General features: G+C 35.7%; 1 protein-coding gene across 2 annotated transcripts in view; it reads left to right on the plus strand.

The window, feature by feature from the left end:
- The window catches only part of LOC136833428 (solute carrier family 13 member 2-like), a 41,549-nt gene that overhangs the window by 21,645 nt on the left and 8,323 nt on the right, over positions 1 to 11,581 (plus strand). Inside the window, exons 2-7 of one of the 2 annotated variants that reach the window (XM_067095573.1) lie at positions 1,892 to 2,131; positions 4,949 to 5,198; positions 5,763 to 5,893; positions 6,803 to 6,918; positions 8,225 to 8,449; positions 11,258 to 11,380. In XM_067095573.1, coding sequence (XP_066951674.1) covers positions 2,024 to 2,131; positions 4,949 to 5,198; positions 5,763 to 5,893; positions 6,803 to 6,918; positions 8,225 to 8,449; positions 11,258 to 11,380 — 953 coding nt within the window. In that variant the 5' untranslated portion in view covers positions 1,892 to 2,023. Of the gene's footprint in view, positions 1 to 1,891; positions 2,132 to 4,948; positions 5,199 to 5,709; positions 5,894 to 6,802; positions 6,919 to 8,224; positions 8,450 to 11,257; positions 11,381 to 11,581 lie in introns of those variants that run through there. The other variant, XM_067095571.1, reaches the window with a different exon arrangement.

The raw sequence follows: 11,581 nt of genomic DNA on the forward strand, positions 1-11,581 counted from the left end.
GGTGGCCTTCAGAAGCTGTTTCAGCTATAAGACCAGAAAAACATAGAGGGATGTTGTGTCTCGTTCCATGACAAAGCAAAGAAGTCCACCTGACAAACTTAGTTTTTCGGTGAGTCATGTATAGGAGTTTATTTATCTCCCGGTTGTTACCACTTAATAGGTACAGCACTTGGCCTTTGGCCAAAGTTCTATATTCTACTCTCGTAGAATATAGAACTTTGGCCAAAGGCCAAGTGCTGTACCTATTAAGCGGAGTAGAATATAGAACTTTGGCCAAAGGCCAAGTGCTGTGCCTATTAAGTGGTAACAACCTGGAGATAAATACACTCTTATACATGACTCAACGAAACACTAAGTTTGTCAGGTGGACTTCTTTGCTTTGTCATGGAACGAGACACAACATCCCTCTATGTTTCTCTGGTCTGTAGCTGAAAATGCTTCTGAAGGCCACCATTCATCGATTCTGTCACGATCTAAATGGAGCAAAGAGCGCATGTCAGATGCTGCTTTATCCACAGTGTAAGAGCCATTGCCTCAGGTTATTAAGAACTCGTGCCTCTAAGAAGCTACTGTCAGGTCAGGACCCACTAAGACAGGTCGGCCAAACAATGACGTCACACAGCTCATCCCAGGCAGGACCCACTACAGGCTCGTCGATACAACAGAGCATTTGTTCATCCTTCGCTTTTGCATTAATAGTTTCAGTTTTGTGCTCATTTTCTTCAAATGGTAGTCTACCAGTACTCTCATTATTTATCAGTGTAAGTTATTTTGTTAAAAAATACAGCCTCATATATCACAACTGCACGTCAATTTTTCTATCGACAGCGAGGGTAAAAACACTATATTTCTATTGTTTTAAACAATATCTTGACGTAAACTGTAATGAAGATTACTCAGAATACCTCAGACATTCAACAAGTGAAAAGAAATTTGTCTTCAAGTAACTTAGGTTATTACTGTGCTGCGTCAGGCATGAAGGAAAATGTTTTAACCGGAAGGGAAGCGGAACGGCTGTAACATATTGTTTGGACCTGTCTGTTACTCTCCTCCGTACTGTTTCTGTTCTTCAAGATCTTATCTCAGTTACACCTGTTACGATGTATTCTCTCTTGACACGTTACTATTATATATATATATATATATATATATATATATATATATATATATATATATATATATATATATATATATATATATATATATATATATATATATATATATATATATATAGGTATATATATATATATATATATATATATATATATATATATATATATATATATATATATATGCATGTTTCTGAAAGCATGTCCTTTCTGTCTTTATCGCAGGCAATGTTACCTTTCTTTACAGAGATACCATACAGCTCTCTATCACAGTTTCATGTGATGACTGACACTGTTTTCTTCCATTTTTGGGGGGAGTAATAAAGTGCTCTTACTGCAATGCATTGACATCAGTAAAAAAAAAATCAGTTATTTCGAAATACAAAGATAAAGTGAAATACGACATTACGGCCTCCATCAGGCACTACTTTTATAATTCCGTTCGTTATTGTGGAATGGAATGGGAAATAGACTTTAGGCCAAAGGCTAAGCGATGGGACCTAAGAGGACATTCTGCGCTGAAACTGAGAATAAATAATAAGAGAGGGTGAAAAGTAAAACAGAAAAAAGTGTATGAACAGAGGCACAGTAAAAGGAATGAAAGAGGTTGCAGCTAGGGGCCAAAGGGACGATGCAAAGAACCTTAAGTAATGCCTACACTGCATCGCGCGAGGTGCACTGACGGCACTAACCCCCTACGGGTTATTCGTTACTGTAAACACACACAATCCACTTCGAATCATGCTACTTTGAGACTTCTGTATTCTCTATTTCTTTTTCAGAACTTTTCTATACTAAGAGCTACAGGATCGTCAACGAAGCTTGATATTAAATGCACTTGAAAACCAAAGACAACTAGATAACTAAAGGAGACAACCAGCAGTCCGTTATTGAGAGTGAGAAAGTCATCCAAAATGAGACCTAGTCCATCTATAATATGGCTGAAGAACAACTGGAGATACTTTTTTGTGATGATAGTTCCTCTCCTACTGGCCATTATGCCAATAGTGGGACAGCATGAGGTAAGTTGAAATTAACTTTGTTTTGATGTATATCTCTGTGAACATTTATTTGCGATATGCAGTGTGTGTGTATGTATATATATATATATATATATATATATATATATATATATATATATATATATATATATATATATATATATATATATATATATATATATATATATATATATATATAGATTGACTGACTGATTGCTCAATATTAATGAAGTTTTGAAACAACTATAACTATAATAATTGCCATCGAGAACAATTGCTGTCTAGCTCTTATGTATGTATGTATATATATATATATATATATATATATATATATATATATATATATATATATATAATTTATGTGTATATATATACATATACAGTATATATGTGTACATATATATGGTATAAATATGAATGTGAAAATATACATTTATACTGTGTATGTTTGTATAGTCCACTATGGGAGGGCGAAGACAAAATTGTAACTTGAAATTCAAAGACTTCTGTTTTCGTAAATTAAGCAGATTATTGAATCTATACCCTGAACACTTAGTCTATGAACTTATCAAGTTTATAGTCCTCACTGGTTTTTCATGGCAGTATGGAAAGGGAGGAGGTTATGCTTTGCATACCACAAATTGCCTACGGCGTTTTTCACCCAACTGGCTACATATATATATATATATATATATATATATATATATATATATATATATATATATATATATATATATATATATATATATATATATATATGTATATATATATATATATACATACGTATATGTATATATATATATGTGTGTGTGTGTGCATAAATATTATATGTATATATATATATATAGAATTTTTTATTTCCAACGTTTCGTAATATTTCATTACATCAACAGGAAAACGGTTAATTGTTGAATGAATTAATCTAAAATTTACTGTAAAAGATATGGAATTCCACAAATAAATAAAATTCGTAGAATACAGTACACGTAAAAAACAACAATAACAAAGACAGCTAACCGACCTTATGTGAAGAGAGGAGAAGACAGAATGTCCAAAGATACAGTCAACTCAGGTCAAACTGAATGGAGGAGGTCTGGGTATTTAACTGGGGGACTAGTAGTTAAATAAACATCGTCTCAAGTATAGGCAATTCGGATGGATTTGTCGCGTAACTTATGCTGAAATCATCTATTTCAATATAAGTTTTACAAATTTTAGAGCGATTCCCGTGTTAGAATGTTCTGGTTGGGGAGCCTACAACCAGTACAAAAACTTATTCCCCGATGGGTAATATACATGTACACACACACACACACACACACACACACACACACACACATATATATATATATATATATATATATATATATATATATATATATATATATATATGTATACATATATGTATGTGTGTTTGCGTGTAAGGTCAGCCATGGCTAAGGACAGACTACTGCCGTGGTTTTAGAAAGCAGTACTATAGATAAGTGTTACTTCCATAATGAGTGCCAATAAAATTGGTACTCGAGAGCAACTGCCCTAAAGAAAAGGTGTGCAACCAAGTACAGGTTTTCAGCCAGTCATCAGAAAATGGTCCTCCAGAGTGGCGAACAAACCACTGTCCACTGTAAGGAATGGCAATGGCAACTTCCTTGACTGTAAGTCACAAATGATCTATCAAGCACGGAGTTTGCTGGACCTTTGCTAAAAGTACACAAAGGAATTTGCTGGGCCTTTGTTAGAAATACACTGAGGAAGAAAACTTTTTTACCATGAATGCATGAAGTTTTCATTCCAGCCATTCACAGATTACTGCTTGGCTATTCATGATATTTAGCAGCCTGAAATAATTCCACGAGTTAATATAAAGACCTTTCTTTTGCGCTGACTGCTGAAGTGCTCATATAATTTTCTGCAGGTAAAAATCAGAATACATTAAAAGTAACAGTAAAAGGTGATAACCTGTTTCAAGTTCACCATGAGTTAAAGAACATACTCGGCCAAGTTCATTTTGTATGAAAAGTAATATATCCTGAAGCTGGCAATTAACCCATTGAGACGCTGGTTCTGGATGGCTAGCCAACCGTACAATTAGCTGCTCCCCTTAGCTTGTTGAATGCGTCTTTCCGGGAACCAAAAAGAGCGCATTTCCTTGTGAGAAACAGGACGAAGATAATTACCTCCTGCGAAGGTTATTTGAGTAGTCTTTTAAATTCTCGACATACGCAGACTCGTCGATGCGAACGTCCATCGTCAAATCTAGATTCAGTGTCAATAATGCTTCTTCTGTACTACCTACTGTATCATAATTTTTTCTTTTTGTACTTTCAGGCTTGCGTCCGTTGCCGTTTGCACGTAACTTGTCCATTTATAATTATGTATGTTTCGATTTACCCTTTACGTGAAATGTTTTGCTTTTTTTTTTTCTTCTATCGAGTTGAGAATGTGGAAACTTTTTCTGTTGTTCCAGATGAATGTATTAGTGACGGCTACTGTCAATTTGTCTCATTATGAGGAGCAATTCAATATCACCCATTAACTTTCTTTCTCAGTGCCACTTACATGAGAGAGAGAGAGAGAGAGAGAGAGAGAGAGAGAGAGAGAGAGAGAGAGAGAAAATAAACACGTTGAGAAAGAGAGATAATTAGCCAAATTCCCCGTTCACATTTCTGCATACCTACCCTGCTTCTCGCAGTCGAACAACTTCACCTCATTATTACATGAATCGTTACAAACGCAAGTGCCCTTGGACCTTATCACACTACATTCATACTTGCTTAGAAAAGATAGCTCGAATGCACCTGGCGGAAGTAAATGTTAACGTTTCTTTTGCAAATGCAGGAGGCAAAATGCGGGTACGTCATCCTGGTGATGGCGTGTTACTGGATGACGGAAGTGATCCCTATGGCAGTGACGTCACTTATTCCTGTGTTTGCCTTCCCGTTGTTGGGCATTCTCTCAACGGCGGAATGTTGTCTGGTCTACATGAAAACGACAAACATGATGTTCCTCGGAGGTCTCATGGTAGCCGTGTGCGTCGAGCACTGTCATCTCCACAAACGAATCGCTCTCATGGTCATTCTTCGCGTCGGTAAGTGAGCGCATGCGCACGATTTCAATTTAAAAAGGAAGAGGGAGATTAGGCCAAATGTCTGCACTAGAATATATACAAAGGTTGCAGGGTATTATTTGATTTATTTTCTCTACATAACTTCAAGTACTACGGATGTTTCACCTTTTAAGAGTAAATAATTTATATCTATATATCTTTCAGTTAAAAAATATAGTCCTTTCGTTTTTTAATATATAGTCTTACTAGCCTGTTTAAAAATTCATTTGGTAAGCTGAACGGTTGTACTCTGTCGTAGGATGATAAAGAAAAACAAACGAAAAACAAAAGGTCAAGGTGACGTGATCATGTTTACAAACCAAACATCGATGTCTTTCCGTAAAAAAAAGTATTCACCCTAAAGTGAGAGAGACTTATGCATTTCCTTTGCACCATGCAAAACTGCGATCAGTTGTGTATCCTGTGAAACATAGTTTCATGCTATTTATTTCAGCCACTGCTCAGTAAAGCGTAAGGCCATAATTTTTTTTAGGGGGGAGTGTGGGTGCATCAGCAATGCTCTAGTGAGGGTCACTGTACTTGTAGGTCAGAGTCCTGCTCGTCTGATGGCAGGGTTCATGATCGTGACGACTTTCCTCTCCATGTGGATCTCCAACACTGCCACGACGGCTATGATGGTGTCAATCGTGAACGCTATCCTAGATGAATTATATCCGGTAAGTAAAGGAAGCAAAGGGTTGATTGGCCATTCTTTCTATATAATGGCGCTCATAGTTTTTTTTGCCACAGATACTATTCTTCATAATAATAATAATATTTGCTTGAACAGTTCATAGAAAATATAAAAACCAGGTTAGGTAATCGTATTATAATACAATGATCAGAAATAGAGGTTATAAAACTGGGTGTTACCGAGAGCTTGTTCAACTCCATTCTGCCACCAGGAAAAGCCTGCAAATGGTGTTCATAAGTTGAGTATATCTTAGTTTAACCAAACCACTGAGCTGATTAACAGCTCTTCTAGGGCTGGCCCGAAGGATTAGATTTATTTTACGTGGCTAAGAACCAACTGGTTACCTAGCAACGGGACCTACAGCTTATTGTGGAATCCGAACCACGTTATGACGAGAAATGAATTTTTATCACCAGAAATAAACTCCTCTAATTCTTCTGGCCGGTCGGAGAGTCGAACGCTGGGATGATGATGTTCATAAGATTGTCCAATGAAGCCAGGCTAATACGTTTCTCTAATATTTTCTACATTCCAGTTTATATATATATATATATATATATATATATATATATATATATATATATAATATATATATATATAATTATATGTACATATATATACATATATATATATATATATATATATATATATATATATATATATATATATATATATATATATATATATATATATATATATAATGTTATATACATATAGATACATGAATTACAGGGCCTCTGTGAAGTCCGCCATTAAAGTGTTTCCTGTTGTTTCACTTCCACGAATACTCCCTCATCTCCAGGAGGCTCCCTTCTCATAGGTCTCATCCAAGTAGTCCTGAGTCTTCCGAAAGTGAAAGTTTTATTTTACAATTTACTTCCTTTATTTTCAGGAAAGCATCCATGACAAGAAAGATGAATTAGAAACGTCCGACAACACTGATAAGAATAAGTTGGAAATGGTACCGACTGGTGTGGATAATCAAGGTTATGTGATTGACAATCCCAGGTGAGTTGCAGGATACTTCTCTCTCTCTCTCTCTCTCTCTCTCTCTCTCTCTCTCTCTCTATATATATATATATATATATATATATATATATATATATATATATATATATATATATATATATATATATATATATATATATATGCATATATACATATATATATATGTATATATATATATTATATATATATATATAAATGTATATATATGCATATACATATATATATATGTATATATATATATATATATATATATATATATATATATATATATTAATGTATATATATATATATATATATATATATATAAATATCATATATATATATATATATATATATATATATATATATATATATATATATATATATATATATATAACATACTTGATTAGCAAGGATATTCCAAGGATATCCAAAGGTCATTTTTAAGTACTCAAAACCGGAAACTAAAGGACTTTACTGAACCAGCCACTGAAATGCCCAGTATTGGCACAGTATTTCCGCACTGAATGAATTCATTGACGACATCAACCCATACAGTAATTACTACAGGACTGATCTCTAACGACGATAGAGCATCAATGAAACAAGCGCTGAACGTAGACACCTAACTAAAATAAACAGGTAACCTTTATGATAATTGGATTCTTCCTGGGTCAGGTCTCCCATTATTAACTGAGCGGTAAAATCTGGTAATTACCAAAGACCCAATAAAAGTAGAGCCCACACTTGAACATTCAAGGTAGCTTGCAGCCAGCAGTAATTCTATATAATTTCTAGCCTCAGTTAGCCAATGATTACAACCCTCAATCAATTTGGAAGCTTTATCTGCAAAATGCATTACTTAGACCAGCAAAAATCGCCATCGTCATGATACATCTCAGTAAAGAAATCTGATACGTTGAAGCTGGATTACCTGAGGGGTAATATGTTGCTTTCTTATATAGAACTCTGTGTGTAAATCTGTCCTCGCCATAGCTTATTTAACAAGGAATGGTTTTAATGAGGTATATACATGACGTATGCGTTCAGACGGCGACACAAGCTGGAAAATTTCCACGCTGCTCCGTACTTGTCACTCTAAAAGAGAAATGCCCTAGCCACCAGAATTGCCAGAATGGCAGCCATTATTCTAAGATGGCCTCCTTCTTACTTAGAATATTCAACGTTTTGTCATAGAAATAAACTGAATTGTCGGACTGTGAACATTTTAGTGATGTTTCTAATGATATAAATCACGCTGACACCTTTTTATAGTGTTAGTAAATTTTCAAATGTTCTCATTAATTAAATTTTACTTGTTTTTCAGAGTGCAAGTCGATGCAGAAAATGGAGAGACTGCAACTGGAGGTAGCTTAGACATCGTTACAAAATCTGCTGACGAAGAAAATCGGGACACTAAGCCTATGAAAACTGAAAGAGATCTCATGGCTCGGGCTCTCCTCCTGGGAGTGGCTTACTCTTCCAACACAGGCGGTACAGGAGTTGTTACAGGAACTGCTCCGAACCTAGTCATGATGTCAGTTTTAGAAAAGTAAGCTTTTGTGAAGTTTATTGCTTCCGCACTGTTCTCAAAAGAATATTCTGTATCATATATCTCCTTCCATCATTAATGTATTTTTTAATATATATATATATATATATATATATATATATATATATAAGTTATATATATGAACTATATAGAATATAAATATACACCAGTTCACTGAACTGTGAGAATATAAAACACCATCTTTACTTAAAAATCTCTGCTAAAATCATTCGCATCACAGCGTTCATGAACAAAGGCAACACAATAAAAGACGTTATTTCTCCGATGAAAACATGTAAACACTCTTTCCTCACTGACACCCGTCGTCTTGAATTACAGTTTAAGGAATATTTAAGAAACTCACATAACCTGGACAGTTTGGGTGGAAAAGATCCAGATTAGGTTCCTCTTGTTGTTATCAAACTCAGTAAGTTTTATCGCTACTGTTTTCGAAATAGTGTTTAACCAGACTAGCAGAAACTCCATGTTGCAGTGCTTGTTTCACATTACTGTATGAGGGCTGACTACAACAATTTCTGGCGTCGGGAAGTTTGTCGTTTCCTCTCTTTTCAAAATACCAGTGGCAAGCGGCGTTGTAGACAGGACTTTTTTCATCATGAATAACTGGGGCGACTTTGTTTATAAACCGTCAATAAGTCGAGAGAGGACGGATCCTGTTGAATATTTGGAGAAACTCGCTCTTCCCACGTAGACATACATACTGCAACAATTTCTCTCTCTCTCTCTCTCTCTCTCTCTCTCTCTCTCTCTCTCTCTCTCTCTCTCTCTCGCCGCCGCCGCTGCCACTTCAAAGATGTAAAGGAAACGGCAGCGGGCCTTTGGACAATTACTTAGCAGCTTCAAGATATCTGCTATCTCTATGTCTTCGTCGCTTGGCACTCACACCTGAACACACTGGTGAACACTAACCCCGAGTTGTGTCATACAAATCGTATCACACATATAAGATCCCATAAACACATTGCATCTTAACAACAACAGGAAAAGAATGTTTGCCTCCGTTTTAGCGCAAAAACGTAACATTTCTTTACTAAAATCATAACATCTGAAATTGACGAAGCATCAACACAGCACATCAGGCTACCACGGATCAGCAATGCATTTGACCATGTTTACGTGACGTCAGTACCGTAATATAGAGTTAAACACACCTCGACACCACCAACTCACTTCGAATTTATACTTTGTGTACTTTCATCCATCTTCACTGGTACTGTAGAAGACGACCTTCCACTTTTGCAAAATTTCACTAAGAAAGTTAAGTATACCTTAGTTTAACCGACCACTGAGCTGATTAACAGCTCTCCTAGGGCTGGCCCGAAGGATTAGATTTATTTTACGTGGCTAAGAACCAATTGGTTACCTAGCAACGGGACCTACAGCTTATTGTGGAATCCGAACCACATTATGACGAGAAATGAATTTCTATCACCAAAAATAAATTCTCTAATTCTTCATTGGCCGGTCGGAGAATCGAACGCTGGGCCAACAGCGTGCTATCCGACAGCTAAACTTCTTAGCCAACGCTGTATCTCTGTCACTGGCATTAAAAATAATTTAGATCTAAACACTTGCTTCCTTGACACTATGTTTACAGGAAACAACTAGCTAAACAGGATCCACTGTTAGATAAAATTAATAACATCTAAGGTGACCATGGATATGGAAGAAAGATATGAAAGGAGGTACGGTAAAAGGAATGATAGTGGTTGCAACTCGGGGCCAAAGGGACATTGCAAACAGCTTTTAGTAATGCCTACAGTGCACCCCGTGAGGTGCACTGACGGCACTAGCCCCCTACGGAAGATATGGGAATAGGTCCATTATTGTTCAAGGTGATTTTAGCGCTGCCTTTGACTTGTATAATTATTAGGTTTGTCAATATATACTTTATGACTTGAATGTACAAGGCTTTGTACTTGATCTCACTCGGTGTACAAAGCAATGGGCAGCAGAATTCTGTCTGGCAGAGGTTTAGTCCGCTTAAGCTTATCTTATCTATTGTTACTTAGGCTTAAGTTGACTGAACTTCTGCTGGTCACAACTCTGCTGCCCATGGCTGTATACACTGAATGAGATCAAATACATTCAAGTCACAGATTTTATATTTAGATGATTAATAGTTATTCAAGTGACATGATGTTGGTCCATACAAAATGGATATAATCCCACCACTAGTACATTATTTCCCACCCCCAAAAATCTCCATCTTTTGAGAATTATTTAAACTCTGCGCAGGAAAAAAGTGCATAGCGTCAAAACTCATGCCATATATTTTCGAACATTCCGAATGATTACGTATGGTGGTACCAGTGAACAGTGAATCACTGATTTAATAAGGCCTTTGCTTTACTACACTTCAGCCTCATGTCACACCAATAATAAAGCTTACTAATTTACTCCAGTTCTTTGTAAAGGCCAACAGTTGCTGAGATCAGCATACTACTATAGTTCATTTTCAAAAGCAAAATCATTTCATTAACAAGACATACAAAACATAAAAAAAAAAAACCTTGTCGGGAAAACACAGGACATGATAGATTTAGGCTCACTAAGAGCAACACTATAACTCTGCCGTGTTTCCGCAAGCATACAAAAAGCCTCTGCATAGTAACATTTTTTTTTTAGTTTTTCAAACGGACTAATGGAATACATGTAGGAACTTAACAATTCTCCTCTTGGACTTTATGAAATGTCAATTGTTATTTTTTACAAGGACAATAAAACATAAACCTATCCTCGAAATAGCTTTCTCCACTTTAAAAATGTTTTTTTTTTCTCTGACAGCTCTTTCAGCCAACCTAGTGGACTGAATTTTGCTACATGGATACTCTTCAATGTCCCAGGGATGCTTGTATGTAACCTTTTGGCCTGGATATGGCTCCAAATCTTGTTCATGGGGCTCGGCTGGTTAGTATTATTATTGATCTGTTTTCTTTTTCTAATTTCTTATAGTCTTATGAAATACTATAAAATATATTTACTGTAGAAGAAACTTAGTTCAACCTCTAAACTGGCAAATCAAAGAATGATGACCAGTAAGTAACCTTCTAATATCTAAGTTAACCCCGGTAGGAAGGTACCGCCGTCAGGGCTACATCACATTGTGCA

Source organism: Macrobrachium rosenbergii, chromosome 51 (genome assembly GCF_040412425.1).
Source record: "Macrobrachium rosenbergii isolate ZJJX-2024 chromosome 51, ASM4041242v1, whole genome shotgun sequence".
Classification (NCBI taxonomy): domain Eukaryota; kingdom Metazoa; phylum Arthropoda; class Malacostraca; order Decapoda; family Palaemonidae; genus Macrobrachium; species Macrobrachium rosenbergii.